This window comes from Schistocerca cancellata, chromosome 7 (genome assembly GCF_023864275.1).
Source record: "Schistocerca cancellata isolate TAMUIC-IGC-003103 chromosome 7, iqSchCanc2.1, whole genome shotgun sequence".
NCBI classification, from domain to species: domain Eukaryota; kingdom Metazoa; phylum Arthropoda; class Insecta; order Orthoptera; family Acrididae; genus Schistocerca; species Schistocerca cancellata.
This window is the reverse complement of record NC_064632.1, coordinates 370,868,889-370,893,967: the sequence shown is the minus strand read 5'-3', so window position 1 is coordinate 370,893,967 and position 25,079 is coordinate 370,868,889. Positions and strand designations below refer to the sequence as shown.

At 43.9% G+C, this 25,079-nt stretch overlaps 1 protein-coding gene across 1 annotated transcript in view; it reads left to right on the top strand.

Annotated features, from left to right (window-relative positions):
• Positions 1-255: 255 nt before the first annotated feature.
• The window catches only part of LOC126092780 (uncharacterized), a 46,979-nt gene continuing 22,155 nt past the window's right edge, over positions 256-25,079 (top strand). The window contains exons 1-3 of the mRNA XM_049908508.1: positions 256-582; positions 8,007-8,602; positions 16,830-16,929. Coding sequence (XP_049764465.1) covers positions 256-582; positions 8,007-8,602; positions 16,830-16,929 — 1,023 coding nt within the window. The remainder of the gene's footprint in view (positions 583-8,006; positions 8,603-16,829; positions 16,930-25,079) is intronic.

Below are 25,079 nucleotides of genomic sequence, written 5' to 3'. Positions count from 1 at the left end.
GTTGATATTCGTTTAACCTATGGCAGCGCCATCTAGCGGGCCAACCATAGCGCCATCTCGTCTCCCCCTTCAAGCTAGACAAGTTTCGTTCTTTGTAGTTTTTTCGTTTGACGCTTATTTCGTGAGATATTTGGCCAGGTCACGATCAATGGACCACCGTGTATACGTCTTTTGGTTTGCCGTCAGATATGTTTAGTGACAGAAATGGTAGTGATAATATGTCTTGTGTGAACAGGAGGTCCTGAATTGAGCAGCATGGAGACTGCAGCGTCGATAGCCAAGGCTGCAGAGGAGGCGACCAGCTTGGACTACCTGCTCTGGTTGCTGCACTGGACGGGCGCCATCTGTCACCCCAGGGCGGGCCCGTGGTCGTGTCGCATCTCCTACGTGCTCAGAGTTCTCGGAGTGGCTGCTGTTTCGTATACCAACACTTGCGACGCAATTGCAATGTACCGTGAAGGAACAAGTGATTTCGACCGTTTCACTCTAACAGTGAGCGTGTTTGAAACGGGCAGCACGTGCGTCTACCGCCGCTGCCACATCGCCTGGCGAGAGCGTGACTTTCAGAAACTCGCTCAACAGGTCAGTTCTGACATTTAAGGTGGCGCCTTGTGTGCATCATGTTCGTTTTAACTTTATTGCCACTAAATTCTCTGTCGAATAAAAAAGATGTGTAGAAATTAACCTGGCCACGTAGGCAGCGACAATCTGGTCGCTGGGATTTCCTTCATGGAAATCAAATTCATTGTTCTAATGTGAAGCATCACATAATTAATCCCCTGTTTCACAATATGAAAGTTATAAACTTTTGACTTTGTTTTCTGTTGACGTACCAATATGTGATCTATGTTCAGAATTTGGGAACAAAGCAGAGCTATGTGTGGCAAAAGACAGTGCGATAAATTATAACCAGTTAACTTGTAATAACATCATTTATTGATTTCAAGACAGCATTTGATTCAGTATACAATGAAACAAAATCATAAGAGAATTTGGTGTTAAAGCGAAATTAGCAAACAATTTGTGAAATTAATAAATAGGATGTCCGAAGTGGAATTCAAGGAAAAAATGTCTCAGCCATTTGAAATACACTACTGGCCATTAAAATTGCTACACCAAGAAGAAATGCAGATGATAAACGGGTATTCATTGGACAAATATATTATACTAGAACTGACATTTGATTACATTTTCACGCAATTTGGGTGCATAGATCCTGAGAAATCAGTACCCAGAACAACCACCTCTGGGCGTAATAACGGCCTTGATACGCCTGGGCATTGAGTCAAACACAGCTTGGATGGCGTGTACAGGTACAACTGCCCATGCAGCTTCAACACGATACCACAGTTCATCAAGAGTAGTGCCTTGCGTATTGTGACGAGCCAGTTGCTCGGACACCATTGACCAGACGTTTTCAATTAGTGAGAGATCTGGAGAATGTGCTGGCCAGGGCAGCAGTCGATCATTTTCTGTATCCAGAAAGGCCCGTAAAGGACCTGCAACATGCATTGTCCTGAAGAAATGAAGGGTAGAGCCTCGGGTCGTGACACATCTGAAATGTAAGGTCCACTGTTCAAAGTGCCGTCAATGCGAACAAGAGGTGATATGACGTTTTCCCATTCATGCACCCAGGTTCATCGTTGAGTACACCATCGCAGGCGCTCCTGTCTGTGAAGCAGCGTCACAATCCGACCTTTTATCAAAGTCGGAAACTTGATGGTACGCATTTCTCCTCCTTACACGAGGCATCACAACAACGTTTCACAGGCAACGCTGGTCAACTGCTGTTTGTGTTTGAGAAATCGGTTGGAATCTTTCCTCGTGTCAGCAGTTTGTAGGTGTCGCCACCGGCGCCAACCTTGTGTGAATGCTCTGAAAAGCTAATCATTTGCATATCACAGCACATTCTTTCTGTCGGTTAAATTTCGCGTCTGTAGCACGTCATCTTCGTGGTGTAGCAATTTTAATGGCCAGTAGTGTAAAAACTAATGTCAGCCAAAAGAGTTACTTATCATATTTACAGTTTAACTACGTTTTAGAAAAATGTTAGGATCTGGTATTTGGCTTTTGTAGGCTATTTTGTAACGCTTTCAGACAATCTCAGGGATGTAGTAACTCAAATGCATATTCTGGAAAGAACAGCGAATAGAAATAGTCTCAGAATTTTAGCTTAAAAACCAAAATTAATGACAAATACAAAAATTGATCAAATATACAAGTAGGCAAAACAGTACGAGTTAGTAAGTTTAAACTTCTTGGCGAAACCATGCAACGGAATGGTTCAAAGAAATTTTTAACTGTTGCTTGAGTTAATAAACTCGAAAGAGAACATGGTTTAACTGAAAAATCTGTAACAAGAACGGCGTTTATAGAAATACGAAACTAAAACACTGTACTGTAGTGATAAGACCCGAATGTTTATGTACGAGGTCTGTACAATAAAGAACGATCATAATATTATGGTCCTAATTCCTCGCGCTAAAATTTAATCTTATGATATTTTGTTAGCTTAATGTGCAACAAACACGCCGTAGTAGTTTCATTGTTGGGACGCCTGGTATCCGCCTGTGAGAGGCCGACAAGGTCAGACATGTTCAGTAACGCCTCCTGCTGCAACTGAGGTAACACGCGACGAACAATATGTGACTTTGAAATTCTGCTTTTGTCTCAACAAATTTTCAGCTGAGGCCTATACAATGTTACAGGAGGCATATGGAGAGTCTGTTCTTCCCTATAGGACAGCTCGAAGGTGATTTAAAATGTCTAAAGAGGGAGACAATCAACTTCAAAGGAAGGTGGACCTGGTGCTCCAGTTACTGCTCTCACGGAAGAAAACATCAACACCGCTGCTATCATTGTGAGAGAGTATCGATGCATTACCTAAGGTCACTTTCTGAAATACTGAACATTTCATTGGGTACCACCCACAAGTTGGTGACAGAAAAATTACAAATGACAAGTGTTTGTGCCCAAGACTGTTGATTCCCGAACAAAGGACATTCGCGTGCAGGTCTGGAGGCAGTTAAAGTTGATGTTAGAGGAAGATCCGGAGTTTCTTTGAAATGTAATCACTACTGACGAAACTTGGCTACATTATTTTGATCCTGAGAGCAAACAGCAAAGATCAGTGTGGAAATCTCCTCCATCCCCAACCCCCAAAAAAGCAAAAGTGGTTGCTGCTGCTAGGAAAGTTATGGTCATTTCATTCTTTGATATTCATGGAATGATTTATCAGCATGTTGTACCTGCACACACACATCATCAACTCGACAGTACTACAGATATGTCCAGAAAACTGTCCACATCAGGCGCAAAAGACTGTATTTCCGTGAAGCAGGCTCGATGCTGCACCACGATAATACGCGGTCACATATTGCCAATGTTGTTGCCGAATAGCCGGCCGAAGTGGCCGTGCGGTTAAATGCGCTGCAGTCTGGAACCGCAAGACCGCTACGGTCGCAGGTTCGAATCCTGCCTCGGGCATGGATGTTTGTGATGTCCTTAGGTTAGTTAGGTTTAACTAGTTCTAAGTTCTAGGGGACTAATGACCTCAGCAGTTGAGTCCCATAGTGCTCAGAGCCATTTGAACCATTTGTTGCCGAATATCTTGCAAAAAATCTACGGGAAGTGCATCCCTCGCCCTCCCAATAGTCCGGATTTAGTCCCATGACTTTTTTCTATTCCCTAACGTGAAGAAACGCCTTCGTGGGAGGCATTATCAATAATCAGAAGTAGTGGTGAAGGCTTCGGAGGCGATTTTGAAGGACCCCTCAAAAAAATAGTATCCAGTATGTATTTGAAGTCTGGCAGAAACGCTGGGAAAAGTGCATCGCATTCAAGAGAGACTGCTTTGAGAAGGACCATCAAAATTATGAGAATGAGTAAAGGTATGTTGTAAAAAAAATTGTGATCATTCTTTATTGAACAGCCCTCGTAGATGGTGTTTCAGCTGCCCCTACTGTTGGTTTTATGCAACTTGCAATACCTTAGAAACCAGGCGTGAGATTTCAATATTATTTTGCTCGCTATGTGCAAATTATTAGTCATACAGAAAAAATGAACAGGATCTTTTTTGTAAGAAATTTAATATCCTTAAATTTTGTACTGAGATACGTTTTCACTGAAGGCCACGGGTTTCGAATCAATCAAGAAAAACGCGTTTGAAGAGTCAAAAATGGTTTAAATGGCTCTGAGCACTATGGGACTTAACATCTGAGGTCATCAGTCCCCTAGAACTTAGAACTACTTAAACCTAACTAACCTAAGGACATCACACACATCCATTCCCGCGGCAGGATTCGAACCTGCGACCGTAGCGATCGCGCGGTTCCAGACTGAAGCGCCTAGAACCGCTCGGCCACACCGGCCGGCTTGAAGGTCACTTCTGTACATTTTTCTTGAATAATTCGAAAACTACAGCCTTTAACGAATACGTATCTCAGAACAAAATTTAATTACATTAAATTTCCTAGAAAAAAGGTCATTTTCATTTTTACTATAAGACTAACAGTTTAAGAGTAGTGGGCGAGAGAATATGAAAATCTCGTGTGCGGTTGCCGAAGGCACTGAGGGTTGCATAAAACCAATAGGTAGCGGAAGCTGAATTACCCCGTATATGTGAATCCTTAACGATGAACAATAAGCTGGACAGAATTAAAATTCTTGAAAGACGGATGCATGCAATACAAGCAAGAGATTGTTGGAAAATGAGAAGTAATGAGGAGATATAATATACAGGAACTATCAGATTTAGTGGGAAAACGTCTCTGGATGAATTAGAACAGTTTATCGAAACATATATTGCTAGGTACTCTGGAAGAAGAAGTCAACAGGGGCAAGGATTACAGAAACAGGGACTATAAAGAAACGTCAATGAATCGGAAATAACAGAAAGAAACCTAAAAAAATACTAAATTTTGAAAGCTTTCAATAAGAAATAAGAATTCGGGAACAACAAGCCTCTTAGAAAGGAAAAGACAACATTGGGACAAAATTAAAGAGTGCTGGAAAAGAAGAACAAAACAACAGAAAAAGACGAATTGTAGCTTTTATGTGGATCAAGACAATGATTAAGTAAGACTGTGATGTTTGACAATGAAATACTCCCTCTTCGACCTCTTATGGTATACCAAGTATATTCCTGTTACACATCTCTATTGGTTGTAGAAGGGAGTTGGTAGATAAGGATCTCCATAAGAGCATAATTTCTGCAAATGGCTCGTTCCATTGTACAAGGAACAACGCCAACTCGTATTTTAAACTCTGCGACTGAATACTTGTTTTGTAAATAAAACTGCCTTTTCCTGCTGCTACTTTATTTATCCCATACGCGTTTCGCCTTAGCTTGCTGCGGAGGATGGCCACACAAACAAACTTGTTCTGCGACTGAAGTTTCTTCCATAGGTTAGCTGTGTGCTGGGCCACCCACATCACGAAATAAGTGTCCCTGAACATTCACAAATAAAATTCGATTGATCTCGATGGCTGATTAATGTAATTAGCAGTTCCCATCAGTGTCTCTATCGAAGCAACAACAGAGGAGAGAGAGATGGGCGGATTGACCTCTCGGTAGGTCACCACAGTCTCTGCATTTAACTCCATAAAATGTTTATCGTTTGGGCTGTTTGAGGGATCTCGTCAGAAACCCTAGAAGACTTGTAGGAAGTGCTAGATGCACTGGTTGCGGGCGTAGCAGCTGTGATCTTGTGTACACTGAGTGTTTTTTACTGAGTGTTTCAGAACATAACTGTGTAGATATAACTGATGGAAGGAAAATAGTGGTCCTTTGAACCAGCAGTTTTCGTGATTATCAATGCAAGACAATATTAGCGCAAATTTTAAAAGATGGAGCATCTTTAATTTTGCGTAACATAGACACGGATGGTTTACACACACATGCTCATAGCTAACAGTTGAACTATAAAATCCCCTAAATAACTTTTGGAAGTCTATGACAGCATTTGCCGACCACCTAGTACCCTACAAGAGACGCTGAAATTTTAACATCCTTGATGTTCCGCTACAGATCTGAAGTTCCAAGTAGAACTTTTCGCTTACCTTACCCTCGACTGTAACCTCTCCTGGACTCCCCATCTCCTTACAATCCAACACAAAGCCCACAATAGACTCCACCTCCTGAAACTCCTGTCCAGCTGGGGACTGCATCCTTCCACCATCCTTCACTCCTACAAATCCTTGAACCACTCCATCCTTTATACGCCAGTGTGGATTGGATTTCCGCCCCTCCCATAACGTATAAAGCCCTCCAAATCCTAGAACGCCATGCACTTCCCCTCACTTTTCAAATCTGCCTTCCATCCCCCATGTGAATCCTCTATGACCTCCCCCCATCTTCTTCTTGTGCTCGAACACATCTGCACCCTGTACATTGCCTGCTGAATTGATCCCCCCCCCCCCCAACCACTTGTGTCTTCACTGCTCTCCACCCCCAGCCCATTGCCATTCCTTTACCGTTGTGTCCCGCCCTCTCTCCATCTCCACACCCTCCACCTCCTTTCCCTACACAATTTCCAGCACCTACACCTCCCACATGATGAGCTTTGCCATGATCTGTACCCCTCCTACCAACTCTAACCCCACCTTCCCCCACCTACTCCTCAGGGCTCTTCCTCCCCTCCTCATTCCTTCCCCTTATTGGTTTTCCTCCCTCTTATGCCCCCTCCGTTTCCCATGCCCCCTTCTGTCTCTGCAGTCCCTCCTGACTTGCCTTCCATCTCCTGCCCCAGTAATCTCCTGCCACTTGGTGCACCATCTGACACCCCTTTTCTTCCTTTCCGCCCACTCCTTCCAGCTTCTCCTTCTCCACTGCACCTTCCTCTCCTTTATTTTTCCCTCCTCTCAGGCCTCCTGTCCCTCGGCAGGTCCCTCGTGGCAGTTTTTATTCTTCGTGTGTGCTCCATAGCCTACAGAGGTTTTTTAAGTGTGTTTCGTTTTGTGTGTTTTTAATACTGTGGCCGACTTCAACTTGTGTGTGTGACTCCAGTGTATTTTAAGTGCCCCAAAAATCGTCAACTGCATTCTTTTAACTTTATGTCGACTCTTTTAACTGTACCTCAATGAATGTCCCAATGTCAGTGTATATTTTAACTTCCATTGCCTCCATTTTTTATATCTCCCTTCTTTCCGCCCTGTTTTCATGTATGGTTACGTATTTTTATATTTTGTAATGCCAATCTGCTAAAGAGCGGCAAATTGTGCCCTGCCCAAATGGGGCTGGGGCATGAAATCACAATAAAGAAAAAAAAAGAACTCAACTATAATCTGAACGCACCAATTCAAACGATATCCATAGCCCATTGCGCGGTATTATCCTTGACCATCAAGCTATTATTAGGTAAGACCAGATGACATTGATGAGTACACTGACTGTATTTGAGATACATTGTCAGGTTATATTATTATGACCCCCTCATAGAACTGTCATGTGTAGAGTTATAGCTTATGATGAACCTCGGTAGTGATGCACGGCCGTCCGGAGCCAGGTGGTGTTGCGACTGTACATTCTCACGACAACCCCTGCCAGCAATAATATATAGTGGCAAAATTGTTGCCAAGTCTTCCTGCAGTATCGCAGAAGGAACATCCAGCTTCTCGTAGCCCCATTACAAGACGTCGTTCAAACTCAGTGAGGTGTTGATAATGGCGTCTTTGTCACCTTAAAGGTATTCTTGACTAACATCAGCTCACCACAACAAATCTCCAAAGTAACTAACGCTCACGACCGTTACAGCGAGTATTTAAAGTGAACCTGATTTGCATCCTCATAGTGGTGCTACTAGCGCCACTGTTATGCGACTGGCACGAAATCTGAACAGGCGTTATCTTTCAGATGTAGAAAGGCGCTTACCAACTTTCAATGAAGTCGCACAACTCCTTCTTGGTGCTGCGATTCTTTTCCGCCAGTGTACACAGTATTCTGGTGTCGAGTACCGAACAACAGACGCCGCATGCAGCGTATGTAATCGACACACTTTTGCTTGCAGGTGCGCGAGGACTTCGGAGAGTTCATGACTCCTAGCGACATCCCTGTTCTGCGAGACCTCGCTGCTTCACTACGGCGCTTCGTGACAATCTACATAATACTGGGTGCAGTTGACACTCTTGCGTGGCTCACGTACCCTACAAGGGGCGAAGGACTTCCTCTGATAATCATACTGCCCTTCCAGACGGACCATTCGTTTGGCTGGCTCACCGGTTGGCTGATTTGCGCCTACATCTCAGCGGATGCTGTGGTGTTCAATGCTATGATCGACTGTTTAAATATCTGCGTTATGGAGCAACTCCGTATGCAACTTATTCTTTTAAGAAAGCACATTGACGAATTGGGCAACGAAAGTGAAGGCACTAAATACTCGCCATCACAAGAGGATTCCAAGAGGATTCTATTACTTGGGGACTATTTATCCATACATCATGACAGTTGTAAACTACAGAAGAGCATTTACCAACAACAAGATACAGATGCCTTGTTTATAAAGGAAGGAACCGAAGGAAGTGGGCTGTCATCTGAACACCCGAATTCTAACGATATTCATAGCCGATTGCGCGCTATTATTCTTCACCATCAAGCTGTCATCAGGTAAGACCAAGCGACATTGATGAGTGCACTGACTATATCTGAGATACGTTGTCAGAGTACATTGTTATGACCCCCTCTTAGAACTGTCATGTGTAGAGTTATAGCTTATGATGTACGTCTCGTGACGTGCACTCGCGAAGAAAGGGAAGTAGTATCCTGTCTCTATGTACCTGACGCTCTGCTGTAAAGGATTAAGCAAGCGATTTAGTTAGCTGCAAGAAGATAAGATAATTGACTCCGAAGGTACTGAATGATTAGCGAACAAGTTAACACAATAAACAGAAGACTTAACCTATATTTCTCCAATCGGGAACAGCTTAATTCTGATTGGCTGTTGATCTAAATGACCAATCAGAATGTTCCTTCCAGATCATTTTTGCGGCAAGAGTTGCCTTTTTTTTTGGTCATCAGTCTAATGACTGGTTTGATGCGGCCCGCCACGAATTCCTTTCCTGTGCTAACCTCTTCATCTCAGAGTAGCACTTGCAACCTACGTCCTCAATTATTTGCTTGACGTATTGCAATCTCTGTCTTCCTCTACAGTTTTTGCCCTCTACAGCTCCCTCTAGTACCATGGAAGTCATTCCCTCATGTCTTAGCAGATGTCCTATCATCCTGTCCCTTCTCCTTATCAGTGTTTTCCACATATTCCTTTCCTCTCCGATTCTGCGTAGAACCTCCTCATTCCTTATCTTATCAGCCCACCCAATTTTCAACATTCGTCTATAGCACCACATCTCAAATGCTTCGATTCTCTTCTGTTCCGGTTTTCCCACAGTCCATGTTTCACTACCATACAATGCTGTACTCCAGACGTACATCCTCAGAAATTTCTTCCTCAAATTAAGGCCGGTATTTGATATTAGTAGACTTCTCTTGGCCAGAATGCCTTTTTTGCCATAGCGAGTCTGCTTTTGATGTCCTCCTTGCTCCGTCCGGCCGGCCGGTGTGGCCGAGCGGTTCTAGGTGCTACAGTCTGGAACCGCGCGACCGCTACGGTCGCAGGTTCGAATCCTGCCTCGGACATGGATGTGTGTGATGTCCTTAGGTTAGTTAGGTTTAAGTAGTTCTAAGTTCTAGGGGACTGATGACCTTAGCAGTTCAGTTCCATAGTACTCAGAGCCATTTGAACCATTTTGCTCCGTCCGTCATTGGTTATTTTACTGCCTAGGTAGCAGAATTCCTTAACTTCATTGACTTCGTGACCATCAATCCTGATAAGTTTCTCGCGGTCTCATTTCTACTACTTCTCATTACCTTCGCCTTTCTCCGATTTACTCTCAAACCATACTGTGTACTCATTAGACTTGCCTTATCCAGTCAATAATCTGATAGTAATTAACGTCATTAAAACTTCAATTTCTAGTATATTGTTTAATCAAAATAAGCGAATTACGAATTATTCTCCAAACTGATAAATAAACTTATTCCGTCTCTAACTTTTATTCTGGCTGTTTTTAAACAAACGCAAGCTCACACCGCCATACGTCATCTGAATCATGGTATATTTGTACAAGGTTTTATGAAAAATGACATATTAAGTTTTAACGTATGTCCCACATACACTCTCTCAATCATTCTCACGCACTCACACAGCAAAATATAATCAAATAATAATTTTGACCTCAGCGATACAGATAGCCGTACCGTAGGTGCAACCACAACGGAGGGGTATCTGCTGAGAGGCCAGACAAACGTGTGGTTCCTGAAGAGGGGCAGCAGCCTTTTCAGTAGTTGCAGGGGCAACAGTCTGGATGATTGACTGATCTGGCCTTGTAACAATAACCAAAACGGCCTTGCTGTGCTGGTACTGCGAACGGCTGAAAGCAAGGGGAAACTACGGCCGTAATTTTTCCCGAGGGCATGCAACTTTACTGTATGGACGCTTTCGAAATGTGGTGCTACAGAAGAATGCTGAAGATTAGATGGGTAGATCACATAACTAATGAGGAAGTATTGAATAGGATTGGGGAGAAGAGAAGTTTGTGGCACAACTTGACCAGAAGAAGGGATCGGTTGGTAGGACATGTTCTGAGGTATCAAGGGATCACCAATTTAGTATTGGAGGGCAGCGTGGAGGGTAAAAATCGTAGGGGGTGACCAAGAGATGAATACACTAAGCAGATTCAGGAGGATGTAGGTTGCAGTAGGTACTGGGAGATGAAGAAGCTTGCACAGGATAGAGCAGCATGGAGAGCTGCATCAAACCAGTCTCAGGACTGAAGACCACAACAACAACAAAAATAATTTTGACCGGTTTTTGTATTACGTAATGCACAGTGACTAACGTGTTTGAAAATAAAATTCTAACTAATTGATTTTTATGCACTGGTAAATTGGTAATGGCTTCAAATGATAACGCAAGTCAATCTGTATTTGTTCCTAACATGGTTTTATAAAACAAGCATTGGTTTTAGGACTTTTACGTAATTTTCTTTATCTCCGGCACTATAATGAATAAAAAATCTGAAATTTTGACAGCATCATTCCATTAATAACAAAAGGCTGTGTACCAAATTTGAACAAAATCGCATAATAATTGATATGGATTATTTAGCTTCGTAGAAGGTATGAATCTTCGTATTGACTGACTGTTATGCTATGCTAGGGTGACCAAACGTCCCGGAAAACCGGGATTGTCCCGGTTTTCATCCCTGTGTTCCGGTGTCCCGAAAATTTGTTTCTGGACGCTCAAAAGTCCCGGAATTCAGTTTTTAAATACATTTCGCGAAACTTTCTCAAATTTTTGGGATTTCGCTATATTAAAGGAAATACAACACAAGAAATTAATATATTTTAGCTTATTTGTCTAAAACCTCCATTGTCCCATATTAGTAATCACAGTATCAGTATTGATACATCCAGGCAATAATTTACTTTGAGCGGTACTTGGGCCAACATGTAGAAAGTTGTATTATTGTAACAGAGCTATGGAACCGTCCGATTGTCGCGCCACTTACTCACACACTCATTGTCAGAACAGTGTAGTAGTTGATGTTTTGTCAGACAAACTGCAATAGTTTTTTTATTAGTGGTATTATTGTTGCAGTACTGTGAAACGCAATGCCGAAACGTGCCTGCAAGTTCAGCGACTGTTGTTCCAAGGAATGGAATTTCATTAAGAAAGGTCGTTTTGATTACGAAGCAGAGTGTTCCGTATGTAACTGTTTTATTAGTATAAGTCATGGTGGACGTTCCGACATAGTTGATCACATCAGGTCAAAGAAACACATTAACAGATACAGTGCACCGAGCTGCAGTCAAACTCTACAAAATTATTTTGTGAAACATCAGTCAAGTGAAGAGACGACAGTTCGAGCAGCCGAGCTTACACTAGCCTACCACACGGTAAAACATCACCAAACTTATAGATCTAGTGATTGTACTAATACGCTTAACAGCATTATGTTTGATGATTCTTCCATTACAAAAAAGTTAAGTTCAGCAAGAACTAAAGTGTCAGCCTTAGTGAAAGGAGTTATTGCTCCCCAGTGTGTAAAGGAAAGCCTTGAATACATCAAAAAGTCTTCTTTCTACGGGATATCCAATGATGCCAGCAATCATAAGGCCACTAAAATATTTCCGTTTGTTGTTCAGTTTTTCGATATTAATCAGGGAATTCAGACCAAACTTTTGAAGGTGAGTTCCCTACCGAATGAAACATCTAATGAAATTTCAACATTTTGTATGAATACTATCGAAATGTTTGATCTTGAGAAAAATAAATGTGTGGCATTTTGTGGAGACAACACCAACACAAACTTTCGTGGTTTAACGAGACAAGGCAAATGCAACGTATTTACCAAATTAAAGGCAACATTGTATGAAAACATTGAAGGCATAGGGTGCCCCGCACATGTTTTACACAATAGCATGCAGACATCTGCTGACAGTTTAAGCTGTGATGTTGAAACTATTGTCATGATGGTATACTCACACTTTTACATATATACTGTTAGAACAGATAGGCTTAAGGGTTGTGTGATTATGTGGGAACTGAATATATGAATGTAATGTGTCACTCGAAAACTCGCTGGTTATCACTATTTCCAGCAGTTGAAAGAATAATCCGCCTGTTTGAACCGTTAAAAGATTTTTTCCTAAATGAAGACAAAGCCCCCAAAATATTGGTTCAGTTTTTCAGTAACCCTTTAGGTGAAGCCTACTTATGGTTCATTCCCAGTCAGCTTAGCACTGTGCAGCATGGGATAAAGAAAACTGAGGGAAGTACGAAAAGTGTAATAGAGGTAAATGATGTTTTGAAAAATACTCTGGAAACTGTTACTTAGAGGAGAGAACAGCAGTTCATTTCTTTTAATGTTAAATCTGTCCTTAAAAGAGCAGAAGTATCAGAAGCAGCGGAAAGGAATTTTAGAGAAGAAGTTAACAAGTTTTATGACACTTGTGTAGAATATCTCAGCAAGTGGAGCGCCTCATATTTACTCTCATCGCCGGTGTTTGATTGGATGTTACTGAAGAGAGTGCCAAAATGGGAAAGTGTTGAAGAGACAGTTTCTTATTTGAAGAGTAAAGAGATTGAAATCGATGATTCCATTCTCTTTGATCAGTTCGGCATACTGACAAATTTTGTTGAAGAAAGTCTTCACAAGTGGAATGATGAAAAATAAAACACCATTGGAATGTCATGAGAAGTGGGTGAGTTTTTTTTAAAAGCTGTGAGTGTCTTCAGCATTACACAGAGTTGGTAATAATTGCAAGGTATTTATTTGCAATCCCCGCCCATAATGCCAATGTGAAAAGAATATTTTCGTTCATGAATATCCGGTGGACTGATGAAAGAAACAGAATGAAGGTGGACTCTCTTGAAGCAATCCTGCAGATCCTGTACAACTACAAAATGGATTGTGCCTAGTTTTATCACTGTGTCTCAAAGAACAAAAACATGATCAAGAAGGCTGGAGGTAGTGAAAAATACCCTTTTCTCCAAGGACAGTCAATTCCATCTACAAGTGCTCAGTAATATTAAAGCTCATGTTAATATTAATTGATTAAAAGTTGAATGGCTGTAAAATTTTGTAAAATCGTAATACATTTCTTTATTACTGTGTACGTATATTAAATGTCATTAATTAACAGATAATCTAGATTATATCAATCTTTTGTATCCTCTTGTTAGTTATAATAATCGGGTTAGCAAAATGTATCAACAAAACATTAATATTTAAAATTAAGAAACCTGGGTACTTGTGGAATGAGGTGTCCATTGGCACCCGAGTGAATGTGTCCCGGTTTTCACCGAAAATAATTTGGTCACCCGTTAAGAGGATATCGCCCACTGAAGATTCCACTGAAAACGTCGTAACAATTATAATTAGGGCAGACCGTTCGCCGGGTGCCGGTCTTTCAATCTGACGCCACTTCGGCGACGTGCAGTGGATGAGGACGATAGCACGACACCCAGTCTCTGGGCGGAGAAAATTCCACGACCCAGCCGGGAATCGATCCCGGGTCCAGAGGACTGGCAATTCGTCACGCTGACCATTCAGCTACCGCGGGCGGACTGCGGACGAGGTAGAAGACTGTGAAACTACCACTAGTCGCTAAATGAATGGACGTCCACGACTCTTCACGGAACGTGGTGTTCCGAGGCTTGTGTGCTCTGTGAAGTAGGATCTGTGGCATCTCCGCCGAAAGAGGACAATGCTGTTGCACGCAGAAGTGTATCGGAGCACACCGTTCATTGCACATCGCAGCAGACCACCCCTACGTGTTCGAGTAGCTTAATAAGTCTTTTAGTTTTAATGTCTGTTATCATGGAGAAAGATTGTTCGGTATCTGTATTCCCGTGCATATATTACATGTTTTGTACTTGGCAGTGAAAGTTTACGAGGGTTTTACATTTCGCCAAAGAAAGTTGAATTCCGCTACATTTTTAACAATTTCAGAATTTCGCCGCTACGCCATGAAGGCCAAAAAACTCCAATACGCGTAGCGGAATTCCGCTACGGTTGGCAAGATTGTACTCACTTCGACTGCACACATAGTGAGGGTGGGGGTAGACACCCCGCCACAGGCACAGCTATTGTTTGCAGCCTCATTCCTCCATGGCTTGTCACTACGGCAACCAAGCGCAGTGCGCGACTATTTTGTGGCACGGGGTTTCAAAAGCGGGTATTCTTCTAATATTGGCGTTTTTTATGTAAAGTAAGGAAGAGGGGCGTCCGGACCCCCTGGACCCCCCCCCCTCCCCCCTTATATACGTCCGTGAGTGATGTTCTCCGTTCCAAAGACGGACAAACATGTTATTAAGCAGGTGGTCATAGTCTTTTGGCTCATCAGTGTATAAGCAACCCCAAGGTTGATTCGTGGTGCTTTTACTCAGTCTTTCGCCAGCAGCCTGCGTCGTCGTCAGCTCCGCGGTAAAATGTGTTGCGATGTAACATGCAACCGGGAACGCGAGCCATCGGATGGCTGTATACGGACACCTTTGAGTGGTACCGAGAACTGTAGAACTGATAGAAAAGAAATGCAATGTTTGAAAAACCGTTTTCGTTTCGGTCTAGCGAGGTCTGTGCACTGCCCGTGATATTATCAATCCGCGTGGCAAGTGGTGTAAAGATTTACCAATTCTAGCTGAGCAATGAATAGTACCTCCAATTGTTATTTACAGAGCAGTAATTAACAGCAAATGGAATAAACTGTGCCAAACGCGGTTAGAGAAGCAGAAAATATTATGCTTTATAAAAGGTACCATGCCTGTCAAACAATATATTTTCTGAGTATACGTAATTACTTAAAACAACGAACTTTTAATTTATCGCCAGTCTTTCCTTGCTGCTTTTAAAGTAGCAACTATGACTATCTTTTAGTCAAAGCGGGCTGAAATGTGAGCAAGTAGAATGTAGGTTACAAGTATCAGGTTTCAGGCTATTTTCTGGATATTAATCAAAGTACTCTACAAAACCTTCTGGCGCAGTCGGTAAGAAACGACAACACAGGGAAACAAAACCCGACACACCACAGGAGGCAGTATCGATCAGATCACTGTTCGTCAACTGTTTCAAGGAATATCAAACATTTGTACATAGATGTTGTACTAGGGCAAATTCGAACACATGTTTCAGCAAATGTTTAAGACACTTGTTTAATATATTAAATATGTTCCTCGTTGGCTACATTACACAAATATTCTTGTATGGTTGCTAGCTTACAGCCGTGTTTAAAATTGTAGCATTTTTACCAGCCCATGTATCCAAGACTATCTCCAAATTTACAGAAGTGAGAAAGAAAATTTTAAACACAGGTAATTTTTTTCTGATGAAGACACTCGTATTCGTTGTCGGAACCAGGCAAAGTTAAACATTGTTGGTATCAATTTGCTGTATTATACAAATCATATTTTCCATGTTCTTTTTGCTCCACTATCTATCGCTTGAGCCTTGTCCCGCAGTGTCAGCCATCGTAATCGGATTTGGCATGTTAATGATTAAGGGGTGGCCGGATGCCCTTCTTGCCGCCACCCCGTACCCCCCAGGACGGAATCAGTGTACCCCAGCTGTCTGTTTCGAGTGTAATCCATGGAATAGTGCGAATGTGTGCAGAGGTCTGCGAACTGTGTAACTGAGGCGGAACATGGGGACTAGCCCGGTATTCACCTAGCAGGATGCGGAAAACCGCCTAAAAACCACGTCCAGGCTGGCTGGCACGTCGGCCCTTGTCGTTAATCCGCTGGGCGGATTCGATCCGGGGCTGGCGCGCGAACCCAAGTCCAGGAAGCAGCACGTTAGCGCTCTCGGCTATCCTGGGGCGTCGTTCTTGTTGCTAACTATGAGACAGAGGTAACTTGGTTTTTACATAACACCAATGTGATTTTGGACTCTGGAACTTCAGTTCCAAGTGCTTTACGTCCTGCACATACGCTCTTTTAAACAATTTCCTTCACCTCAGTTGTACATATTACATTTATATTGTCCAGCGTCCTTATATTAATTCTTGTAACTAGTCAGTGCTATGCTGTATTTCAACAATTATGATAAACTTCTCTGCAAAAATTATTTCATTGAACCATCGTTACGGAACAGCACATTTCTTATCATATTTCATTTCCAAAGGCTCTCTTTTGTGATTAAAGTTAATGAATAATATCTACAGTGGCAGTTTTATGGACGAATGATCCCATACTCAGCCTGTTCTCAATCGGAATTTAACAGATACATGCTTCATCATATATTACACTGTTTTTTTTTCCCCTGTGTCTTGTTATCAGGAACGTTGTGACACTCCAGGACTGCATCGGCAACATGCTACTGATCCAGAGTGCCTCCCTCGGTTCTATTCTCTGCATTGTGTTGGTCCAGATAGCTCTGGTAAGTCGTGCACGCCAATAAGTCACTTCAAAAAATATAGACAATCTGACAGCACTTAAGCGAGAAACATTGTTTTCGATTAACTCAGAATTACACTGAAGAGCCAAAGAAACTGGTATACCAGCCTAATATCGTATAGGCGAACACGCAGATGTTCCGCAACATGACGTGGCATGGACTAGACTAATATCTGAAGTAATGCTGAAGGAAATGGACACCAGGAATCCTGCAGGGGTGTTGATAAATCCGTAAGAGTACGAGGGGATGGAGATCTCTTCTGAACTGCATGTTGCAAGGCATCCCAGATATGCTCAGTAATGTTCATATCTGGGGAGTTCGGTGGCCAGCGGAAGTGTTCAAACTCAGAACAGTGTTCCTGGAGCCACTCTGTAGCAATTATGGACATGTGGGGTGTCGCATTGTCCTGTTGGAGTTGTGAAGTCCTTTGGAATGCACAGTGGATATGAATGGTTGCAGATGATCAGACACGGTCACCTGTCAGAGTCGTACCTAGACGTACCAGGAGTCCAACATCACTCCAACTGCACACGTCCCACACCATTACAGAGCCTCCATCACCAGCTTGAACAGTCCCCTGCTGATATGCAGTGTCTATGGATTCATGAGGTTATCTCCATACCCGTACACGCCCATCAACCCGATACAATTTGAAACGAGTCTCGTTCGACCAGGCAACATGTTTCCAGTATCAACAGTCCAATGTCGGTGTTGTCGGGCCCAGGCGAGGCGTAACACTTCGTGTCGTGCAGTCATCAAGGATACACGAGTGGGTCCTCGGCCCCGAAAGCCCGTATCGGTGATGTTTCGTTGATTGGTTCGCACGCTGACACTTGTTGATGGCCCAGCACTGAAATATGCAACATTTTTCGGAAGGGTTGCACTTCTGTCACGCTGAACGATTCTCTTCAGTCATCGTTGGAACCGTTCTTGCAGGATCTTTTTCCGGCCGCAGCGATGTCAGAGATATGATGTTTTACCGGATTTTCTGATATTCGTGGTACACTCGTGAAAATGGTCGTACGGGAAAATCCCCACTTCATCGCTACCTTGGAAATGCTGTGTCCATCGCTCGTGCGCGGCTACGGCACCACGTTCAAACTGTCTGTTTACATGTCTCTGAGTTTGAATACGCATGCCTATACCAGCTTCTATGGCGCTTCAGTAGAGATTTACTCTCAGTAAAATATTTAAAATTTCCTTTCTCACTATAGTCTATATTTTATTGACGTGTAAGTGAGACTTCAGAAGAAACATAATCTAAGTGGTTCAAAATGGCTCTGAGCACTATGGGACTTAACATCTTAGGTCATCAGTCCTCTAGAACTTAGAACTACTTAAACCTAACTAACCTAAGGACATCACACACATCCATGCCCGAGGCAGGATTCGAACCTGCGACCGTAGCAGTCCCGCGGTTCCGGATTGCTGCGCCTAGAACCGCACGGCCACCGCGGCCGGCTAATCTAAGTGGAAAAAGGGTTCAGTTTTGTAATGCAAATGTGTTACTGGAGAATGAGAAACTAACGATTCTCACTGAGACAGACTGGTGTCAGACAGAGAACTATCAAATTATTGCTTTATGAAGCACGATTAATATAATGAAACTAATTTATTAGAGGAGTCGCACAAAATATTTTTACTGACTTGAGTTTTTTCATTATGAAAGATAATGAAAAGCATTATGAAAACACGGAACAACTAACAAAGTGTAGTTCATATACACTCCTGGAAATGGAAAAAAGAACACATTGACACCAGTGTGTCAGACCCACCATACTTGCTCCGAACACTGCGAGAGGGCTGTACAAGCAATGATCACACGCACGGCACAGCGGACACACCAGGAACCGCGGTGTTGGCCGTCGAATGGCGCTAGCTGCGCAGCATTTGTGCACCGCCGCCGTCAGTGTCAGCCAGTTTGCCGTAGCATACGGAGCTCCATCGCAGTCTTTAACACTGATAGCATGCCGCGACAGCGTGGACGTGAACCGTATGTGCAGTTGACGGACGTTGAGCGAGGGCGTATAGTGGGCATGCGGGAGGCCGGGTGGACGTACCGCCGAATTGCTCAACACGTGGGGCGTGAGGTCTCCACAGTACATCGATGTTGTCGCCAGTGGTCGGCGGAAGGTGCACGTGCCCGTCGACCTGGGACCGGACCGCAGCGACACACGGATGCACGCCAAGACCGTAGGATCCTACGCAGTGCCATAGGGGACCGCACCGCCACTTCCCAGCAAATTAGGGACACTGTTGCTCCTGGGGTATCGGCGAGGACCATTCGCAACCGTCTCCATGAAGCTGGGCTACGGTCCCGCACACCGTTAGGCCGTCTTCCGCTCACGCCCCAACATCGTGCAGTCCGCCTCCAGTGGTGTCGCGACAGGCGTGAATGGAGGGACGAATGGAGACGTGTCGTCTTCAGCGATGAGAGTCGCTTCTGCCTTGGTGCCAATGATGGTCGTATGCGTGTTTGGCGCCGTGCAGGTGAGCGCCACAATCAGGACTGCATACGACCGAGGCACACAGGGCCAACACCCGGCATCATGGTGTGGGGAGCGATCTCCTACACTGGCCGTACACCACTGGTGATCGTCGAGGGGACACTGAATAGTGCACGGTACATCCAAACCGTCATCGAACCCATCGTTCTACCATTCCTATACCGGCAAGGGAACTTGCTGTTCCAACAGGACAATGCACGTCCGCATGTATCCCGTGCCACCCAACGTGCTCTAGAAGGTGTAAGTCAACTACCCTGGCCAGCAAGATCTCCGGATCTGTCCCCCACTGAGCATGTTTGGGACTGGATGAAGCGTCGTCTCACGCGGTCTGCACGTCCAGCACGAACGCTGGTCCAACTGAGGCGCCAGGTGGAAATGGCATGGCAAGCCGTTCCACAGGACTACATCCAGCACCTCTACGATCGTCTCCATGGGAGAATAGCAGCCTGCATTGCTGCGAAAGGTGGATATACACTGTACTAGTGCCGACATTGTGCATGCTCTGTTGCCTGTGTCTATGTGCCTGTGGTTCTGTCAGTGTGATCATGTGATGTATCTGACCCCAGGAATGTGTCAATAAAGTTTCCCCTTCCTGGGACAATGAATTCACGGTGTTCTTATTTCAATTTCCAGGAGTGTATACAGTGGTTAAGCAGTATGAAATTGTACGCTGTAAATAAGGGAAAATGACAAAACCAAAAGTAATCAGAGAGAACATACAGCAATTTACGCGAAGGGTGTTCATTAATAGACCCTACGTTGTGGTGCGTGGCCTGCCTTGTGTAACGCCTATCTGAATCAAGGTGGTCACTCTTTCAAAGAGCAGACATAAAAATAGTTCTTTCGTCGATATCTGGCCACCTCACTCTGTCTTGTTCCAATGCAGTCGGAATATCTGCTGCATTCCGTATCCTCTAACAACCGGTTTCAGTGGTAGCAGTCACAGGGAAACGACTAATTCGTTTTTTAGTACATCCTGTGCTCTGTCATATTATCTGAAATGATACTATACGTAGCCTATGTTTCATATGCAAGATATGATGCGTGGTAATAAGTTGCAATCACTTGGAGTGTATTTGTAGACGGTTAGCTGAGGTACAACAAACTGTTGGGGTGGAAGAGAATCTCCAACAAACTGGAAAGACCTTAAATAAAAGGTACGATAATTGGTGGCGTAAAATATTTCTTCTGGCCAATGGCTGGAAACAGACGAAAACCGCCATTCCCAGACGTATAAATGGAGGGACACCCAAACAGTTAAAAAGGTTGCATACAGAATAAGTTACAAGACCGGTTGCAATATGAGAACGTCGTGGATCTTCTGAGACTTTCACAGAAAGTCACCCCCGACAGACACGCACTGCCCTAAGACCGCGAGCTGCTGACAAACCTCTGTCCGACATGTTTGCAGCTGAGACCGTCAACACAGAGATGAGGCGAACTGTGAATTTTATGCTACGCCTCACTGACCTCATCGACAGGCATTTTTAATGTAAACAAACATGTATACAAGCGCATACAGAACCGCATAACATGAACACTACTTATTATTCACCCAGGCAAAGTGCTCGGACATGTACCGGGTAATTCGTTTAACTCCTCTGTTTAACTAAAAATACTAGTTAATTGTGGTGTGCGTACTGTAAGACCTTCGGTACAAACACCATCAGATTATTTGACTTGTCGCTCTGGCGAAGTAGGCGAGTGTCAGCAATATGTCTCGTGGTCTTATCGTGGCGTGTCTATCTGCTGCCGTTAGGTCAGACGATACAAATGCCACTTGCACGCTTAGAGTAGCAGATTGACGGTGACCAACTTTAAACAGGACTTGATTAATTTTCACACACATTTATTAAAATAATAAAAAGCATAGACATTACGTAACTTGATTCTGGATGCTGTTTACAATTGACAATCTGAAGTTCCTTTGGTCTTGGTACGTTAATCTTATTCTCACATATCTCTGATACTTGACAAAGTGTCTATACATTTATCTTCACGGCTATGTACAGGAATATGATAATCTTCTTAGGTGCAGACTGAAACTTGAGTATAAATTGGTACAGACTAATGTAGACTGGTACAGACTGGTGCAGACAAATGCAGACTGGTACAGACTAATGCAGACTGACTAATCAGAGGTCTGTACACTCGTTATAATACCTCACGCGTTCAGGTATCACTGCGCGAGTGTGATCTGCGAGGAGAAAAGGTTCTACGTTAGCAGCAATCTCATTGGCTGCGTTACATATTAATATGCAGATTGGCAGAAGCAGAATTTGGTCCGTCCCTATGGCAGCGCCATCTCATAGTGCGGAGACGGACGAGTGCTGCGCCTGCGCTGTTGTGCTTAGCGGGGCGCGCTCTAGTGGGAAAGTTGTGTACGGGCTGACTATGCAGAACTATGTACACAACATTAATCAAGCAAATATTTGTTTTAATATACACTAGCCGAAAAAAATTTCAGCACCAATAAATTGTTAATGTAGAGTAACGAAGTTTCGAAATACGTTTGTCTAAGTAACATATTTAAGTGATTAACATTGCAAGATCACAGGTTAATGTATGCGCGAGATAAGCTATTGCAAATGTGAAATGCTGGTACATTAACAACTGGTGTAACCGCCAGAATGTTGACTGCAAGGATACAAACGTGCACGAATTCTGTTGTAAGGTGCAGTATGTCAGTTCGTGAGATGGAGTTCCATGCCTGTTGCACTTGGTCGGTCAGTACAGGGACGGTTAATGCTGGTTGTAAACGACGCTCCAGTTCTATGAATGCAGAGTCGCGCAGCGATAACTTTGAATAAAATGTTCTCGGGTTTCCAACCGCGTCAATTGCTTAAAACTACACGAGCTTTCGGCCAAGCACTCCTTGGTCATTGTCAAGTGGTATGACTGCCAGTGGGCTATTGGTGCGCCCTTATATACGCTAGCTCCCGGCTGTGACATCACTGGTGCCCGTGACATTGCCATATATGGGCATGTTCTAAGTCGGCGTTCGATGTGCCCACTTCAACCGCGCGATCAGCTGGATGCCACGTAGCGCTGACCTGCAAGCCACCGTCTCTATTCAAGGTGTTTGCGGTAATTTTTATTTCAACAGCTTCCTTTATTAAACTGTCCCAGAAGCCGTTAGTGCGAGCCACGACAGGGGTATTGTCAAATTTTATGTGGTAACCGTTTTCTAACGCATGCTCAGCTAACACAGATTTCTCTGGATAGCGTAGGCTCTCAGAACACCTGGAGTCTACGAAATACCGTGTGAGTGTGGCTAGAAGTACATCGGACAAACACTGCGCACTGTGGAACAACGCAAGAAAGAACATGAGAAGTATTATCGCCTACGTCCGCAGCTCGTGGTCGTGCGGTAGCGTTCTCGCTTCCCACGCCCGGGTTCCCGGGTTCGATTCCCGGCGGGGTCAGGGATTTTCTCTGCCTCGTGATGACTGGGTGTTGTGTGATGTCCTTAGGTTAGTTAGGTTTAAGTAGTTCTAAGTTCTAGGGGACTGATGACCATAGCTGTTAAGTCCCATAGTGCTCAGAGCCATTTGAACCATTATCGCCTACGCTATCCAGAGAAATCTGCGTTAGCTGAGCATGCGTTAGAAAACGGTCGCCACATAAAATTTGACAATACCTCTGTCGTGGCTCGCACTAACGGCTTCTGGGACAGTTTAATAAACTATTGAAATAAAAATTGCCGCAAACACCGTGAATAGAGACGGTGGTTTGCAGCTCAGCGCTGCGTGGGTTCCATCGATCGCGCGGTTGAAGAGGGCACATCGGACGCCGACTCAAAACATGCCCATATACGGCAATGTCACGGGCACCAGTGACGTCTCAGCCGGCAGCTAGCGTATATAAGGGCTCACCAACAGCCCACTGGCAGTCACACCACTTGACAATGGCCAAGGAGTGCTTGTCCGAAAGCTCGTGTCGTTTTAAGCAATTTACGTGGTTGGAAACCCGAGAAAATTTTATTCGATGCTCCAATTGTTGACCGATGATGTCCCAAATGTGCTAGACTGGAGACTGATCTGGTGATCGAGCAGGCCAAGGTAACGTGTCGACTTTCTGTAGAGCATGTTGTTTTTCAATAGCGGTATGTGGACGAGGCATTATCGTGTTGCAAAGCATTCCCTGGAATGCTGTTCATGGATGGTTGCACAACAGGTCGAATCACCAAACTGACGTCCAGATTTACAGTCAGGATGTGTGGGATAACCACGAGAGAGCTCCTGCTGTCATACGAAATCGCAGCCAGACCACAATCCCAAGTGTAGGCGCAGTGTGTCTAACACGTAGACAGATTGATTTCAGACCCGGAACATGACTCCTAACCACCACACGCGCATCACTGGCACCGAGGCAGAACCAGTTTCGCCAGAAAACAAAACAGGATTCCACCCTGCCCTCCAGTGAACTCCGCGTTGATCGCGGTGGTTTGGGGTCAGTGAGATACACGCTGCGAGAGGTCTGGTTTGGAGCTTTCCTTGAAGTAACCCATACCTAACAATTCATTGTGTCACTGTGGTGCCAACTGCTGCTCCAGTTGCCGCTGCAGATGTAGTAGGATGCGCCAGAGCCATATGTTGAACACGATGGTCTTCCCTCTCGGTAGCGCCACGTGAACGTTCGGAGCCCGGCCTTCTTCCGACCATACATTCTGGTGACCACTGCTGCCAGCACTCACGTATAGCGGCTACATTCTTGCCAAGTATTTCTGCAGTATCACAGAAAGAACATCCAGCTTCTCGTAGCTCTATTACGCAACCTCTTTCAAACTCGGTGCGGTGTTGATAATGATGTCTTTGTCGCCTTGGAGGCATTCTTGACTAACATCAACTCGCCACTTTCAATTTCAATCAAACGCTCATGACCGTTACAGTGTGTATTTAAAGCAAACGTGATTTGCATCCTTATAGTGGCGCTAATAGTGCCTCTCTTATGCTACTGTTGCGAATACCAGATGTAGTAACACGACAAACAACTTTTGTTTATGTCGTACAGCTCCTTCTTGGTGCTACGATTTTTTCCCGTTAGTGTATACAGTTACTTATTAGCCGATTTTCCTACAGTCTGTTTCCAAATTCAATAATTTTATCGTTGTTGCATTCAGCTTTCTGGCGCCCAGCAACTGTTAAATTTGCTGGCAGGGCAGGACGGTGACTAAAACAATCGTCGCCTAACTAACGGTCAGCAAAGCACCTAACTGGCTACTCCGTAGTTCCATCGTCATCAGTCGATTATTAACGTGGTAATAACATTGACCTTTCGAAAAAAAAACAGTTTCACTTCATCTCGATTTTTCTTAACAAACAAAATGTCACATGTTATGTAGTACTAATTATAAGAGAAGAATTATAGTGTTATCTACCACATCATTGGATTGAAATATAAAGAAATATGCATACTACAACTACAAAGTATCACTAACATGTAGCAGATAAAAATTAAAAATTATGGACGTTCTGTGTGGCTTTCTCAGATCCGGATAAGAGAGTTTGTTGGTTTCACCTCTTCATTTATGACACAGTGTCGTCAGGAGTGAAACTTTCTTGAAAATAGGGTACAGTTGGATTTCTGGTTTCTTCTGTTCGCTTATCGGCATCACTCTGCAAG